Source organism: Chaetodon trifascialis, chromosome 12, assembly GCF_039877785.1.
Source record: "Chaetodon trifascialis isolate fChaTrf1 chromosome 12, fChaTrf1.hap1, whole genome shotgun sequence".
NCBI lineage: Eukaryota > Metazoa > Chordata > Actinopteri > Chaetodontiformes > Chaetodontidae > Chaetodon > Chaetodon trifascialis.
In genome coordinates, this window is record NC_092067.1 from 5555525 (window position 1) to 5573595 (window position 18071).

The 18071-nt window shown below is 42.2% G+C and overlaps 1 protein-coding gene across 2 annotated transcripts in view; it reads right to left on the reverse strand.

Annotated features, from left to right (window-relative positions):
* Window positions 1-18065, reverse strand: part of gdap2 (ganglioside induced differentiation associated protein 2) — a 30402-nt gene extending 12337 nt beyond the window's left edge. For both annotated transcript variants that reach the window (XM_070976599.1, XM_070976598.1), the window contains exons 1-11: window positions 17849-18065; window positions 16436-16662; window positions 12689-12828; window positions 11846-11999; window positions 10928-11016; window positions 10138-10214; window positions 9515-9674; window positions 6724-6874; window positions 6204-6280; window positions 4641-4717; window positions 3684-3823 (exon numbers count right to left, since the gene is read on the reverse strand). In XM_070976599.1, the coding sequence (XP_070832700.1) occupies window positions 3684-3823; window positions 4641-4717; window positions 6204-6280; window positions 6724-6874; window positions 9515-9674; window positions 10138-10214; window positions 10928-11016; window positions 11846-11999; window positions 12689-12828; window positions 16436-16617 (1247 nt within the window). In that variant the 5' untranslated portion in view covers window positions 16618-16662; window positions 17849-18065. The remainder of the gene's footprint in view (window positions 1-3683; window positions 3824-4640; window positions 4718-6203; window positions 6281-6723; window positions 6875-9514; window positions 9675-10137; window positions 10215-10927; window positions 11017-11845; window positions 12000-12688; window positions 12829-16435; window positions 16663-17848) is intronic.
* Between the last annotated feature and the right edge of the window lie 6 nt (window positions 18066-18071).

Sequence of the window (18071 nt, forward strand, 5' to 3'; positions counted from 1 at the left end):
TACAGGCCTGTTAAAGTGGTAATTCCCTATTACAGTAACTGGGAGCACGGTCTCAGCTCCTTGTTTTAAAGATGAGGATGCCGGTCATCAGTCACTAATTTCTATGTGACAGTGAAGCCATGGCAGCTCCAACACTCCAAGACCCTCAGAGTGGATCTCTGAAATCAACAAACTAAATCAACCCAGATCATAATTCTAAACTGATCACTAGACAAATCTCAGCAGTTTAAAATTTCAGTTTCTGAATAGCTTTTATAGAAAGGTCATCTATAATCTCCTCAGCAGTGGTAGTTGAGACTTGGCTGTCCAGTTTATGGAAGTACACAGACGATAACCCGCCACATTTGCAGCAGTTCGCTTTGCTATGCCACACACACACATAGTGGTGGTCTGGCCGGGGTAAGCTGCATCTGTTCATATAACACAAAACAGTTGGCCGAGAGGAGGAAACTTGACAAACTAACTCAGAGGGGAATTAGGAGTACTAAACCATGACGTGGGGATTCTGCTCTGGTCCAGTACCAGACCTTGAGGGGACAAAAATAATGATCGACCTCACAAGCCCATCTGTCTCCTGGAGAAAGTAATCAACATCTCCCCACATAGCCAGACAGTTTTGGAAACTTTTGTGTTCATGTTTGGCTTTAGTCTGCTGGTTAGGTTGTCTGGAGCCAAAATGCATCTGCAGCAAATCAATAGCTTGCTGGGTTGAACATGCTGGACATGCCAGGCCAGGGTTAGTGGTTCCATTTGCCTGAGTAGATAGACACTGCCTCGTAAAGAGCAGTCACTGCTTGAGAAGGGAAACTGAGAAACATTTCATCAGAATTAGTCACACGTCCTGACAAAGGCACTGGGGCATAAGTAGAAACCGTAAGTCTTTACTGACATTTACAGATGACGGTTGTGTTTATATGGAATGCAATCCCTAAAAATGGTCTGAAACACAAAGAATTTTGTGCTGCTTGCCCTGCAGATTATAATAAGCACAAGAAGTGCCAGAGGAAAGGGTTTAGTTTCCACTGGGACCGCCTGACCCCACGATGTTGTAAGATGCTTTTTGTCAGGGCTGCCAACTTTCAGCCTAACGCAGCTGACACAGATCTCACGCTCTCACACCACACATGCCCTCTCTCTTGCTAACCTTTCGTCTCCACTTCCTCTGATGTAGTTTCAGCTGATTTGTCTAATTATATTAATTTGTCGAGTGTTACTTGGGGTTAGGGTACTCCTCCACCCCCACCCCCACCCCCACCCCCACCCCATCCTTCTTCAGTGTTCTCACAAGAAGGGTTCATGAGGCAAAGCTAAAAGTTTGCAGATAACTGGCTGAACTTTAAATAACATTGACATTTTAAGGTGATTAGCAAAACTCCGTATTAGCAAAGTGTACTAAAGCAGTCGTGTATTTATGACTGAACTGGGTTTCCCTGTTCCAGTGAAAGAGGAAGCTGAATGAAGTCTTCATTCATATTCAAGGTATCAGTGGGGCATTTTGTCTTATGTTCTTTTTCTCCTCACTCGTGACTGGAATATATCAAGTAAACAGCACGACTTTATGACAGCCTTTGGGCGCATCTGACAGTGTTTTACAGACAGACTTCGACACATATATCATGTAAAATGAGGAGCAAACACCAGAAATATATTCTGACGTGTTATTTCTTCGACAAGTCTTATTGGTTTGACTGGATTTTCCAGACAGAAAAGGGTCAAGAGAGGTGTGGTGAAACCAGCTGAATAACCAGTCTCAGAAAATGTGATGAACAGAGGAACACGAGGGTTGAAAGGAGCAAAATGACTGCATGGAGTTTCCCACAAACACGGGAAGTGTTATTCTTTGTGGTTACTAAAAACTAGAAAGACACTAGAATCAGAAAAGTTTAATTAACCCATTGAGTCCTGGAATTTTTCTCCAACTTTGACCTTAAGTAGTAACTACTACTATTTAAATCAAATTTTGGTAGTTTTCAGTCAGCTTATCTAAACCTCAGTGCACAGGACAAATGTCTGCGCTGTGTAGATGAAAGTTAGGACGTTGCTCTGTAAACTGTGATGGATGTTCACAACAGACTACTTGGCTAGTTACTCACTTTTGTTTGCTCTGCCAACCCTGAACCTCAGGGTTTGTTTAAACCAGTCTGACTATCTGGCTGCTTGTTTCCTGCCCTGTGAAATGTCCTCTAACACCTAAGATGACACTTTTTCATGACTGTACCGTTCAATCAAACTGGATATCTCAAGCTTCATCTTAAACACACTGTGCATCTTTTCATGCCCTCCATCACAGAGTCTGCTGTGCTGCAGACTGCGAACACAGACGTGCAGCGTTAGGCTGGTGCTGATGTGTGGAGTGAGAGATGTGATAATACCATGTATGTGATGACACGGCTCATTCAGAACCTTGAAGAAAAAAAATGACATCTTAGAAGTTTCTCAGTAGAATCACCGATTTGGGCGCAGGTCTGACTTCTGAGCAGCATCTGTCTCTGTGACAAATGATCATCCATATGTTGATCTTAAGACACTGTAAGTAGGGATATCTTTCACAAGCAAATACAATGTGTATTAGTATTAGTATTAGTAGTATTAGTATTAGTATTGTAAGTGATTCGTATGAAAGGCCTGTTCAGAGCTAGTTCAGAACAAAGATTCACCTTCAAAACTTCTCTGATTAAGGCTAAGTCACAGCCAATACATCAGCCCCAGAACGCACTCCCAACTTTGGGTTTCCTGTTCCAAATATGGGCGCCAGATTTCCAAAACTCAGAGTGCAACAAAAACGTTTTACAGCTCGTTTTGCTTTTCCAAAAGTCCAAACGCTGTAACCTTGGCGGTGTCATACTGTAGCATGAACAATGTATCTGAACTTGCAGATGGCAGATTAGTCAGAGGGGACCAGAGCCAAAGGAAGGCCAAAGGAAGGTCAAACGACAGCCAAGCCTCACAGAAGATGTTACATTTTGCAAACATTATCATATCCAGCTATAGATTTGTCACTGACGCGGCACGAGATAATTGCACTTTTACATTTTATTACGATATTGCACCTGGTTAGACGTAGTCCTTTTACTTTAAATGGAGAAATAACAAAATGCCAGGGAGCTGTCAGGGCTGTCAGACCTTTCCTCCATCTGGAGAGTCATTACTTGAAAGAAAAAACTTCATGCTTTATGTCTGCTATGCAGTTCTGGGTATTAAAGAGCGAAGACATAGCTGGCCAGCAGAGTTAGCCAAATGACTTGAAACCAGAACATATAGCACAGAACATTAAAGTCATGCCGCTGGGTGGGTGGGAGGTTAAAGCTATGACAGCTCCAGAGTTTTCTTATTCAACCACTGTGTGTGGCGAAAGGATAAGAGTAAATGGAGTGAGAAAGAGCAAAACAATGGGAACTAAGTTAATGTCTAATTTAAGTAGCCTTCTATTTGACTTCAAGGAAATCTCATTTTGGATCAAAGCACCTCACGTGTGTTAACTGACCAATCCAACAACTGGAAAGTGTAAAAACCTTTGGATAAAATGTCTATGAAATGCAACATATCCCAGCATGCATTTGGTGTAAGGTTTAGATGAAGATCATCTGACTTTTTGCCTCACTGATGCACCACTCCAACAGGAAGTTACTCGTAATAGCAGTTACAGTCTCAGCAGAATAAGTAGTGTAAAATGTCAGACTGACTTGACATCAACAATGTCGTAGAGGTTCTTGAGGAAGTCGGAGTCCAGGTGGTTGTGCTCGCCGGTCAGGGTGTGGAAGTAAACCATCACATATTCCTTCACTGTGATGTGGTCCATCACATGGATGAAGTAGAGCAGGGCCTGCACACACAGACACAGACACACACACAGACACACACACACACACACACACACACACACACACACACACACACACACACACACACACACACACACACACACACAGACTGAATCAGTGAGCATACATGTTTACACTCCCAGATTCTCCACTATTTCATTTAATACACAAGTAAAGTTTGATTTTCTTCTATGTCAAGTTTTAGTATTTCTGGTAGGTGGTGCTAAATTTTAAAATACAACGACAAAAGACCTGAATATTTATCTTCACAGCATTTCTGTGCAACAGGTATTGAGCAATACAAACATGGGTACACACACAAAAATACACATTTGCACAGTGGACACATGAAAGGACAAACACACGCACACACTCACACACTCTTTCTTTGAATGAGAGGCACATGCATGCAAAACACATGCAAACAACCACACAACTCATTACACAACACATTAAAGGTGGAGTGAGTCAATCTGGAGAAGGATTGCTGATATTGCCATCTCTCCTTCTTCACAATGTAGCTAGCAGGCCAGATTTAGAGTCCCTCTCACTGCCCCCATCTCCCCTTCCTTTAACCTGTGCACGAGCATGAACGCCACACACAGGACAGACAGCTAGCAGACTGAGGAGATATTTGTTGTAATCCACTTTGCTAATAAGTAATGGCATTGTGAAGAAGAGGAGGTGGCAATGTCAACAATCTCTCTCCAGAATACCTCAGCCCACTTTTAATATAAAGATGAGGAAGATGAAAATGAACTCACAGATACAAAGCAAAATCTGACTGCTTATCTTTAAACCACTACTTTGTTTTGTTACCTTTTCAATGTCAATAAGGGTCACTGGGATGTTTCGTCCGACTAGAACCATCACCGTCCTGCCACACATGTCCACACCTGGGGACACACACGATATTAAAGGTGAGGCACACACAGGCGCATGAAGTATGGCTGTTGATGAGCTTAGTAACTGCACAGCCTTCATTGCTGCCATGTTTCAGTGCTTAAATCTCCAAACATCATGTCTCAGTTCACCAAAGAGGGTATTACATCTTCTTCACTGGCTTTCATGTTGAAGCAGTGCGACTTTCTGAAGCTGCCGCTCCTTTCTTCTTCGTTTCAGCCACGATCATGGTGATCATGGTGATCATGGTGATCATGGTGATCATGGTGATCATGGTGATCATGGCTCGTGGTGACGATGTTCTGTGTAGTTTTCATAAATCAAATGTTCGTTTTCTAAAAAAAGGGAAGCAGTGTCAATTATAATTATAGCTTACAGCTTCTCAAATGTGAGGATTTGAATATTTAGACTAATTACTGCATATGTGTGCGTGTGTATATATAATTATGTATATACACATATGTATATATATAGTCTGCTTTATGTGATTCTAAATTGAGTATCTTGTGCATGTGAAATGTTTGTGAGGCTGGGTTTTGTTAAATCATTTTTTATGCATGTTCTCGGTGTCCAATGGACCCAAGCTGCTGTTTTTTATAGAACAGAATGTAATCTTTTCATTCCTGTAGCATGGCCTTGAGCAGCAGACACATTTGCTTCCTGTAAAACCCAGCAGTGTGTCAGTGCACTTAGAGGCTCCATCGACTAAAACTTTTCACATCATCTTTTTTCTCTGCTATATGCACTTGAGTTGAACACACTCAGGTCTTCCTGCATCCTTACACTTGAGATGTTTTTGTGTTTGTCTTGTTGCTTTTGTGCTTTGTCCATTTTCCACTGGTCTTCTACAGAAACATAATTTTAACTGTATTTCTTATAACTGAAATGAGAGATGAACTTCACATTGAAATGTTTTGCACAAACACTTGAAATAATGATCTTGAACCAAAAGTGGTAATCATCTCGAGTCATCTGATATGAAAATAGAAAACTAATCCCATGTCCTGTGACGTTGCCTCTTAAAAAATATTTGTATATTAACTTTTGTCAAGTGAAGGCAGGAGATATACTGCTTAAGAAGGTCTAGTCATGACCATCATCATAAGACTAGAGGGAACAGAGATATGCTTTCAGAAAAGCATTTTACTCTTTCTTTTTTTTTTTTTAGGTTTGCAACCTAAATCAGAGGTGACGGGCACATCGGCCTGTGACCCCCATACCCAAACCAAATGACAATGGGGCTAAACTGTATAATAACACTGCCTCCTACTGGTAATGAGATTGAACTGCGCTTTATAAGAGCTGAAACTAGGAAAAAAGATAACTGTAGGTCACCAGAGCTGTGCTCATTGAGGGAGAAGAAAGAAGATCATCCAACACACACACATGCACACATCACACTTGGATAAATGGCCTTTTGTTTCTGTTTTGTATTAATGTATTACAGCAATGACACATTCACACTGAGAAATTTCATACCAGTCTGATATAAGGCTTTCAGAGCAGCGATGTCTGACAGATCCTCTGCCCTCGCACGGCACAGCCAGCGATTGTAACTGCAGGAGGTTAACACACACACACACAAATGGCTTTGATTTATGGTTCCTGGCTGCATGGCTGCGACACACAGCATATAATACACATTGGACCGCTGCCTCTCTAGAAACGTCCGCATCATGTAACAACATAAAAAATAAAACTTTGTCTTCTTTCTGTCTATCTATGATCTGTGGTGTGACTCGCAGGTATGCACAGTTCATGCAGTAAAATCAGTGTGCAGCTCAAACGGCTGTAATAATAAGTATGATGACAAAATAAACAATTTCATTTAGAAGTTCAACTTAAGCCAAAACTTCTTATAAAGGCACACTGCTCTGCAAACGCTGGTGTCACACCTGTGATTTCTCCCCATGTTTCCTGTGTGTCCCTGCAGTCAACCACTGAATAAATGGCATCAAAGTTGACGTTGTGTTATTGTAGACTTTGGTTAGACTCTTACTTCCTCTGGTGTTGTTTTTGCATGGCTGCCTCTGACATCTGGCCCTGTAGGATCTGTTTCCGCTGTTTGTCCACATCACCCTCCATCCGGGCGAAAGCGTGATTCCCCACCTGACCCAGATCTGACTCCAAAGTATCCTCTTCACAATCATCTGCGTAAACAAGCAAACAGATAGATAATAACTTGTTATTTACTTCACAAGCTATAATGCATACATTATGGTTGTGGTAGCATACGTATGAATTATGGTAAAGATAACTGCACATAGGAAAGATACTGGAGTATATTCAGCTTTGAGGCATATTCAATGAAACACATTCATGCTCCCACATACAACACACACACAAAAGAGAGCATAAATATACTCCTGACACAATGAAAGCAGTAAATACTCCTGGATCTGGCTTTGCTTTGATACAATCATTTTCCCCAATTCCCTGTATTATTTGCAAGAAAGTGCTTGCTTGCTTGCTTGTCTTTATTTTATTTCACACTTATTAGTGTGTTTGTGAAACAGCTGCCAGTGAGGCCATAAACTCAGAGGACAGAACTGAGGCTCCGTTTCTCTGCTTGTTATTCTACAACCACATGTACGGTCCTATGCATGTCCACGCATTTTATCTACATCCAAATGGACATGTGCATGTCTGTCAGCGTGTATACATCAGCTTGTTGTTATTGGGTTTCACTCGCACTCACGCCCTGCTTGCTTTGGATCAACAGCCCTAAGCCACATCTCTCCCCTTTGAAGCGTTGCCTCAGCAGACATTGAACTGGAGGTCAATGGAGAAAACTGGCTCAACGCAGAAACCACAAACACTTCCTAACACATGGGCTAGTGTTCCTTTCACAATGCTCTTCACCAGAAACTAGCATTTTGACAATATGCAAGCAAAAGATTGGGTTGCTAAATTTAAGAGGTCATACAAAATACAGTTTATATGAAGATTAAAGACTAACAGGAGTTTGAACTGAAGTTTCCAATAGTTGAAAAGTCTTATTTTCGATGCAGCAGAGTCAGCTATGTGCTGTCTCTGTCTCGGTATAGATAAAGATGGAAGACAAATAAAAGTCAAGATATAACAGTAAGTTAAGGGTCACACTGAGCCTCCAGTGGAGAGACCATCCTTATCATTTAGGAGCGTATGAGCAGCCAGGTTTTAGGAGCCTGACCGTGTCAATGTAACATTCCCAGTGTGAGCCTCTCCCCATCTCTCTCTGTCCCCTCGTTTCCTGTCACATCTCTACTGTATGCCCTCTAATTAAAGAAAGAAATGTCAGGGAAAAGTCCGTCATTTAGATCATCATGGCGAACAGTGGAGGAGTGGTAATCGGGAGGTTTTGGGAGAATCGTGGTGGGCCTGTATTGTTCCAGGATGCTGATGTGGTCTGACTCCAGTGTGGACTGAGCTGATGGAATTGAGCATTCACAGTCTTGGAGTCCTTTTACAAACACAAACATTCTCACGTCACTAATGGCCCCTTTGTCCTGTCACATGAGCAGACATCTGAGAGAAGATGTCAACGTCAGCTGACATCCATCTGAAATGGACTTCACATCCCATGTTCTGACCAAGATTTCAGCACTGAAGACATGTTGTCCTCTGAAGCTCATAAAGACGACAGAAAAGCACTTTCTGTACTTTAGCCTGTTAATTTTTACCCTTCTTTCCTATGAAATCTATAAAACATTGTGCATCACTCCTCTGGCTGAATAAAATAAAAAGACTGGAGTTTAATTTGGAGACAAATAAAAACATTGTGTCCTAAAACAACCTGTGAGCCAACCAAAAAACACCTGCTCTGTGTTAATCGGACATGCCGGTCGCAGACTGAAGGGCTTTGTAATATGCAGATGACAGTCAGTGGAAAACATCCTCCAGTAAGGTACGGCTCGCTGAATGAGCCAGAGAGTGCTGGTGTGGGCTAAAGGATCCAGGAAGCCAGATGGTCCACTGACCCGCTTGCAGAGTACTGTCCTACACTGCTCTTCCATGTGCTCTGACCGGCTCGCTGAGCTCGAACACGTCCTCATCACGAATTAATTCTTGTCTTCATCTTTGGGCTATATTTGATGTTTTGGCTGCTGGTTTGACTGATTGACTGGTTGATTTTGCCACTGGACAGGTCACTGACTGGTGTCCCAAATGGCCGGGTGGCTGACTGACTGTGCGGTTTGTTGACTGATTTGCTGGTGAACTGACAGGCTGACTGATGGGCAGCTGAATGGGTACTTAGCCAAAAGTTTGACTGACTCAGTGCTTGGCAGACTGATGGACTGAGTGACTAGCTGACCAGCTGGTTAACTCAACCCACAGAGAGAATAGACTGTCCTCACAGATCAAAGCTGAAGGTTACTTTGTTTGAATTTTTCCTAAATTAAAAGCAGAAACGCTGTAAGCAGAAAAAGCTTCACCGTATTAATCTATCACAACAAGAGCTCTGTCTTTATTGTGCAGCTGACACCTCAGTTAACTTTGAAGTTCCTCAAACTGAAATAAAAGCCCTCATCTGTCTGAAGTCAAAATTAAAGCAGAGGGAAAAAAGAACAACAGACGGCTCCTTTTCCTCAGTGTGAGATGAGCGAGGACAGAAATGGAAAGGACTCAAACATTAAATTGTGTCGGTGTGTTTATTTTGCTGACTCAAACAGCCATGAAGGCACATCAGTTGACCTTGGGTTATTTTTTACTGGCACGAGAAGAGTCGGACTCCAAAATTAAAAATCAACCAGTTGAAGTAGATTGCTGACATGAAACGTGAAGCACATGGCCATAAAAGGCTTGTGTACCTTCCAGAGTGCCTGGTTTCTCTGTGATGCGGATCTGTCTCTCTGGGACGACCGGTTCACCCTCAGAGTTGCCAATGTCAGCTGGAATGAGAGGCAGGCAGGCCTTCTCCTCTTCCTCAGAGCGAGGGTAGTACAGAGGCAGTAACTTCTTGTACACCGACTGAAAACACACACACACACACACACACACACACACACACACACACACACACATCAGTATGAAAATATACATACAGACATATGAGACAGCAGTGCAGCGTAAGGAAGACTGATGTTAAATAAGAACATGTGGGTTCAGTCTTTCATGACATCCAGCATCTAAATACACATCAACCCAGGTGCTTTTCAGATGGTCCAACACTGAAACCCCTCCCACCAAAATGACTGGAACCTTTTCATGCAGCCAGGTGAAGTGAAGTGAAGTGGGTTTGAACTTTGACCTCTCTTTAGCTCTCTTTTCTCATTCATTACACAACTATTTCTGTCACTTTTGTTTGTGATATGAATGCTTCAGGGGAAATACAGTCCAAAGGTGTACTCCATCATCAACATCTGAATGAAGCCTCACTCGCTCCACTCATTCTTACCTGGCTTAACCTGGCTCAGACTAAAGTCATACAAACCTCCTCTGTGTCGGACACTGTGAACACCACCGCCTCTATGCTGTTTCCATGATTCTCCAGGAACCTGCGCACTGTTCCTGTGCAGACACACAGACACACACACGCTTGTGTTACCTTACATACTAAGGCATGCCACAGACCTAACAATTAAATTAATTAGGGATTTTGACTGATCAACTATAATGTAAAAAAGGAGAAAAAAGTGTGTTTTACAAGTTCCAAACCCACTAGAAACAATTTCTCTTTGCCTGGCAAAAAAATTGTCACAATAAAGAAAATGAACAATTATTAAGTGGCATAAACAATTAAGTGATTATGAAAATTTGGGTGGATCAGCATTACCTGGACAAATACTATGGAAACTGGCAAAATAGCATATCAGAATCAGAATCATAAATACTTTATTGATCCCAAGGGGAAATTGTTTAAATACAAGTACAAGTATGTATTTACTTGTGTGTAATACAGTCCTGCAGTACATCCTCCCTTCATGAAGGTTACAATGTTCAAAATCAAAAATGAGACTTTTTGAAGAAGCAGCCTCTATTTAAGTACTGAACTTACTGTTTACGTGTCCTGATGCATCACCTCTAATGTGTTGGGGTGCATCTGAAATATGGATGGAAGTATTGTACTGTAGTGTGTGTGTGTGTGTGTATTTTGATTCCAAGACAATTATCAGTGAGCATGTGGGACTGTGTGAATGTGTCAAAGTGAATTTTGCCACAGGTCGTGTATGCCTGGACCTCACTGATAAAAAGCTGCGTGTGTGTTTTTGTTGACGTCTTACTGAAAGCGATGTGTGTAGCGTCCTCCAGCGGGTAACCTCGTTTGGTTGTGCTCACCACACATAAGCCAACAGACGTCATCGACTGCTCTCTGAGGCGACAAGAAAAACAATCTCACATACTGTACACAACATCTACAGTCCACACCAGTGACGCACGCACACTTTGTATATTTTAGTTTCAATACATTTCACATTATTCTTTTATTCTATTTTATGTGTGTAAATATGTTAAATTGATTTAATGCTGAATAAACAGAACATTTCACATGAAGGATTTATTTCGATGTTTTGCTTCTCAGACTCTTAAAGCCCACTGTGGCTACTTTCTGAAGCAGATTCAGACCTTCAGCATTAAACAGAGAGCCATAACATCGCACATATGTGCATCTCATCAAGTCAACACGAGATGCAAACAATAAATGAGAGCTGGTGCCAGAGTCTTCAGGAGCTTTCATGGTGTGGTCTGAGGCAGAGGAACATTCTCAATGTGCAAACCCTGTGCCTTTTGTCTGTGAACGGCAGCTTTTACACTGTTACAACCTAATGAGTTAATATATTCAGCTAGTTTCAGGTTCTACCATCAACTCCAAAGACAGATGGTATTAAGCTGTTTATTCCTGCAGTCTTTCAATGCATTTTTTGAGAAGAACCGGGAAGCCCCGAGCAGCTTTCATCATATCATTGTTTATTTGCACCTGCCAGGCGCAAATAATGTTTATCAAACAAAATCATATCTGACGGGAAAGAAGAAAAAAAGCTGAAGTATTCTGTTCTCACAGCTCAACTCGACAGGGACTGAATGCGTTTCACAGTAGGGAGTAGAGCAATGTGTCTTTGATTCCACTCATAGCGCCTGGTTAAAGATGGACTGATGGGCTAACTGACTGACTGATGACTGCTTGATGTGATGGTTCTTACGCAGCCAGCTGCATGATGTTTCTATAGCAGCTGTGCAGCGAGCTCTCCGCCGCCGTCCTGTACTTGGCTTTGTATTTTGGTCCCACTGTGTGGATGATGAAACGCGCCGCCAGATTGAAGCCTTTGGTCAGCTTTGCCTCCCCTGTGCGACATCCTGACAATGCAAACAAAATGGATTTACCATATAGTACGAATAGATGCTTGTGTCTACAGGTTCAAGTTATTCAGATGACAAGAAGCTATCTGGAATCCAGCCTTGCAGATATTTTTCAGTTTTGAATGCCAGGCTTTGAGATATTTGCCTTTAAGCTGAAGCATTTGTAGCGTGTATCATTGTTGCTAACCCCAATCACAGTATGTTCTGTGGATCATAGAGGAACCATTGTTGCTGGAAGTGGATATTGCTGCTGTTATTTGTAATGCTTTGACCACCACAAACACACTTTTCCCCTCTTTGTATCAGAACCCAAATATCTCAAAACCTCAACAGATAAAGCCAAACCTATCTGGATGTCTGCCACGAGAGGTTAGTGGAAAAATCCACATTTTTGCACACTTAAGACTAGTGTTTTATTTCAGTTTCATCCCAGTGCTCTCTCAGAAGCTGTGGATTCTTTGTAGAGGTGCAATGCTGTGACGCTTCAGATTAAATTCAGCTGATCATCACATGCCTGGTTGTATAAAACCACCAGAGATTTCACATTCATGTCTTCTGTTCCCCCACTGACATTTATATCCTCTGCCTCCAGACTTGAGTCTGCAACGTCACTGAGCAGGAAAGGCTCAAATCAAACTTTTCTTGGGAGTTGGAGCTCACATTTCCAGCTTTTCCCTCCGCTCTACCTTTGAGTTTGAGCAGCTCGTCTCGCAGCTCAGGCCCCGCCAGCTGATGGATCCTGTCGGACACCGGGTTCTTGTCGTTTAGAGACTCGTTGCTGGTGTTCACGATGGAGGTGCAGTTCAGCAGGGCCACGTCACCGGTGCTGTTGTGGAAAGAAATGCAAAAAGTCTATTTCAGATTTGTGTACAGGCATGTTATCTGTCTGCTAATAACAGCTGTCTTTTGGATTTTATTTCATTCATTATTATACACAAATCTCAAACAGACACAAATTATTTTTGGTCACACTTTGTCTGAGGTTCCCCGTGTTATTGCTACTGATCTGCACTGTACTGCACAAATTGCTTTAGACAAATTTCTCTTGTAATCATTGTCTAAATCTCTTTTATATCTACTTGCAACTAACAATTACTGCAGTGAATCCTCACATATCAGCACAAGGCTCACTCCAAGCTCTAGCTTAACTCCAAACAATGGGAAAGTGATTGCGAGCATGCACATAACCATTAGTACGCACACATTCATCGAAACAACCTTGAAGATTGAGCCATTTAGCCAAAGTAAAAGGCTTCTTTCATTGCTTCAGTAAAGTCATTTCTTCACTCTGAAGCCATGCAGGCTTTGTCTGGAAAGGACAATGAGGAACTGCTTGTGTTGAAAGCATTGGTCACAGGGCAGGTTCTGCCTGCAGGGCCGAGAAGGAAGAGTTTTATGTTCACATGATCCCTCTTAGGTTAGCTTGTCGGCAGTCGCAGCCTCTTAGGTCTTGTTTTACTGAGTTTTATCTTCATCTGACTAAATCTTTTATATACAGTTTTATATACACTGGATTGCATTAATGGAAACATTGATCAAAAATCTTTGCACGCTTGTGTATGAGTCACAGTTAGGGGCGTGCCATATAAAGTTGTTCATGACAACAGGCGCATCATTTTTAATCACTGAACATTGTGACATGTTGACGTGTTTATGTCTCAAATACAGAAGCAACAAGGCCGTCCGGAAGTGAAAGTAACACTGCTGCCAGCTCTGCTGTGAAGGAGCTGGTTCCAAAAAAGGGTTACCACTTAGTGTGGCAGTGGTTTGGCTGTAAGGGTCAGATCTACAACAAGCCATGGTCGAACATAAGCAGTAAGAGAATTAAAGAAGGTGATAACAGCAGTCACTGACAAGCTGTTGAAACAATTTGAAGTAATTGAAACAGTAAATCAATTACAGAATTCATCATTTGTATTAAATTCATGAAATGGCATAATTGCAAAAATTCTCTGTAATATCATACAAGTTTGTGGCAATATCAGCTAATTACACAGTGACTGATCTCAGTGTGCAGGGTATGTTTTGTTTTTTTTTCTTTTAAATAAAACTACATATGGAGGATCTTGATGTATCTTACACCTAAGATGAAATTTAGGTTTCTAACATATTTTTATTAACTGTAAAAATGTCAAGCCAGTAAGAGTAAAAATGAAAGCCAGACTTTGTGAGGGCAGCAAACTAAATCAAACCTGTTTCAGCTTTCTACCATCATCCTCTTGATAAATGGTTCTCAACCTGGGGGTCAGGACCCCTCCATAGGTCGCATGGGACAGCTGAAGTCAGAAGTTTCCATACACCTTTGTAAAAAATTCTGTGTTGGATTGAGGTCAGGACTCGGCCACTCAAAGCCATTTTTCCATGACTTTGGAAGTATGCTTTGGAGGACCCCTTTCTAAGCTGAGTATTAAACTTCACCCTGAGTGTATGTTAACCGACTGTCACTGTTAATCTGAGAGCAGGTTTCATAAAATTCAATCCCTTTTGGCCACAAGCTAAAAGGTACCACTGCTTGTGGGTCAGCTGCTCCTGGAGCTGTGGTCATGTTAGTGCAGCAGGAATGTGCTCGCTCCTGATGAAGCAGGGCAGCACCACTATAACAACAAGGCTCTCACAGAGAAGTCGCTGCCAAGTCACGCCGCAGATGGTCATGTGTTCCTCCACAAAGAGGATTTATAAGGTGAGCCGGACTCTGAACTGTTCGGGGCGAGCATGTGGAGTGACAGGCAGCATTCACGCTGCAGATGCACAACTGCAACGAATACCTGATGAGTGTGTAGGATGTAAGTCACATGTTACCGGGCAGTGATGGCCAAAACACACGCATGCGTAGAATAACAATAAACACTGTCACAAGCACTTGTGTGACACGGCCGCTTCTGTGTCTGTGCTCCTCCGGCTGTGTCTTTGTCTTCACTTCAAAATGTCAAAATCCTGATGTTTCCTCTGGTTCATAACACACCAACTCTGCCACAATCTTTCATGCAAGCTGCATGAATCAGTCTAATCAGTGAAATGTTAAAGCCAAATCTGGATCGTTCTAGTCTAGAAGAAATGAATCTTCTATAAACAGGCTGAATTGAGTGGTGATGATGATGATTCACATTTTAAAATACAAAGCAATGATTTAGAAAATGAACTCACCAACATAAACCAACATTTCAGAGACAGAAATCAGGACTTTACATGGGCTGAAAATATTGCTCTAATGTAATGAAAGCTCAAATAGCGTGGCCCCAGCGTGACGCTAATTTAGTAAACATTAGGCTGTAAGACTGAAATCCAGCTGCTTTTGACTCGCAGCTACTACGCAAATACCCACAAACCCGGTGGACTGGAAATATTCACAGACACGCTGGGCTCTTCAGTCAATGTCAGATTTTAATTCTTCATATGAAAAGAGGATTTACGGCTTCATCTAAGGTGTACTTGAGTCAAGGAAAAGAATCTGGCTTCACTGAAACATCACGCTTCAGTCACCACAAGTCCTACGAGCCCGTTCGATCCACAGCACAATAACTTTTCATTGCAGTTACTCATTGAAAGAAAGCAATACGGAGTTCAATAGAGTTCACAGTTTGGAGGCACTGTTTGACAGATTTTCCTCTTTCCTCACTTTAAGTCTGTTCCAGATGCTGCAAAATCTCTCAAATTGACAGCTGGAGGGGACGTCTGATCCCAGGACAACAAATAAAAACTCATGTAAACATAAGCAGAGTCTGGAAAGATCTTCGTGATCGGCCCAAAAACAGCCCAATGCTGTCATGGATCGGTCACTTCACAGGAAAATAAATAAAGTGTGTGATGGGTGCCAAGCTGGTTTTCCAGTGATTGGGACGTGTGATTTGTTTGTTCATACATTAAATTGACCATCTGAACAGTGTGAACTCATCAGGTTTCACTCTGAGGGTACCTGTGTTTAAAGGACTAAAGTCTTACCAGCACTCTACCAGATGCAGCTACATTTTGAAACACACCACATCCACAAGTCTGATGAAAGTTATCTTTTGCTGGCAGTTTTTCCCAGCAGAGTAACTATTGGACAGATTAAGCCTTTCAATGAAAGCTCATCTTAATGGCTGAATAAATGTAGAAATTATGCAAAGATCTGTGTGTCCATAGCTGTGGTGAGGAAAGAACTTCATCATGTCAGACATCCAAAATAACTGATACCAGCTCCATGTTTGGGCTTACCAACACATTGGTCAAACCCTGTTTTCCTGTGTGTGCAGGTATTTGTAATATTTTGGTGGAAACATTGTAGCTTAAGTTTTGGTGAATGCTCCTCTACTGATGGAGAAAATCTACGACTGTCAATGCAGGAGGCAAACTCAAGGAGGTTAACCTAAAACTGAGGCCGACCTTGTGAGCTTTAAAGACAGGACAGTTTCATCCAACAGCAACAGCGTGAAGAAATAATATGAGTCACTCACAAGAGGATGATCTTGCGGTTGATGTCTGGCCTGAAGGGGAAGGGCGAGGGGAAGTCCTGCTGGCTGAGTGAGCTGTCGCTCTGGTCCGGCGGCGTCTCCTCACCATCCTCATCCAGCTGCTGCTGCCACGTGGGGAGAGTCTGGATGTCCACGAACTGGGAGCGAGCACCCAGAGGATCCATCCCCTCTGGCACTTGAGGCTGATGCTGGATCTCCAAGCAGGTGCACTGCAAGCACAGGGGGACGTCAAGTCAGTTTCATTTCTAAAGAAGGCTGCAGCCACTTCAATCTGATTTTCATTATTGGCCGAGCTGCTGATTCTTTTCTCAGTTAGAAAAGAAGTTGTCTCTTCTACAGAGAAAATGCTGCATGTTTGTGTAAAATAGAAGTTCATTGCTATTTGACTCTGCAGGGCGCTTGACATTTGCTATGAGTTTGTGGAAACATTTCGTCACACTGAACTCCGTCATCATTGCCGGAAATGTCTGAATATGATGATATTGTTTAATTTGGGCAAGAGTGGATTTCTCTGGTGCTTCAACTACTGATTACTGTCAACTCAACTCATCTATAGATTCATATTAATGAACTGATCGATTGCTTTTTTGACAATGCCAGTCTGCAAGCTGATTAAAATGCTTACAGGGTGACCATCAGACTGCAGCCACTGACGTTTGTACTGATTTCAAGTGGCAAACTTTCTAAGAAGCCTGCATGTCATATCCTCATCAGTCAGGTCTGTCATGGACGAGCTCCATGCCTCATTAAACAGCAGCATGACAGCAGCGTCTCTCTTCATCCCATCCTTCACATGTGCAGAGCAGAGCTCATGAATCAGACAGAAACTCACAGAGTAACGCAGGAAGCTAAACTTGTGTGAAGACATCTGGGTCTTTCAGTCGTGCTTGCACAATCAGGTGACCTATAGATTATTAATCAACACCACTTTTGATGAAGCTCTTTCCAGCTTCTGAAATGAGAGAATTTGATACCTTTCTCTCCACAATGTTATTGTAATCAGAACATTTTGGACTGTTTGAACTGATCACCATCTATTTTTATCAATTCGTTGTAGAATCTTTCAAATCAAGCAAAGTACCAAACATTTACTACTCCCACGTTCTCAGATGTGGTGGTTTCCTGCCTTGAATATCACTGAGCAGCGCCCAGAACAGCTGCATGTCATTAAATGAACCAAAACACAGGCTGGAAAGTAAGAGGCAGTACTGGTCCTCAGAGACCGTCACGCTACTGTCAAAAAATGTATTTCCTCCTGATAGCTGAGCTCCTTTAACTTCCTAAACTTATTTCCGACAGACCTCAAGTGGAATACTTAATATTGAAAGGATGAAGAGTGTATTTTGTCCAGCCAGTGTCTCCCTCAACTACAAAACCAGCATTTAAGCTACCTACCTAGCCAGTTGTATTTCCTCCAGGCAGGGGTGATGTCCACGTAAAGAAAAATCAATTCATGTGGACAGGACACTTTATAGACTCAAGAGGTGCTGTTGTTCCTCTGAATCCTCATAGCAGCGAGCAAATTAATCGCAAAAGCAGTGAAAAATTAAGTTAAGTAGGTTTACACGTTTAGCCAGTGTGCTAAGTGCTGAATGCTGCAACGCCGTTTGATATAGTG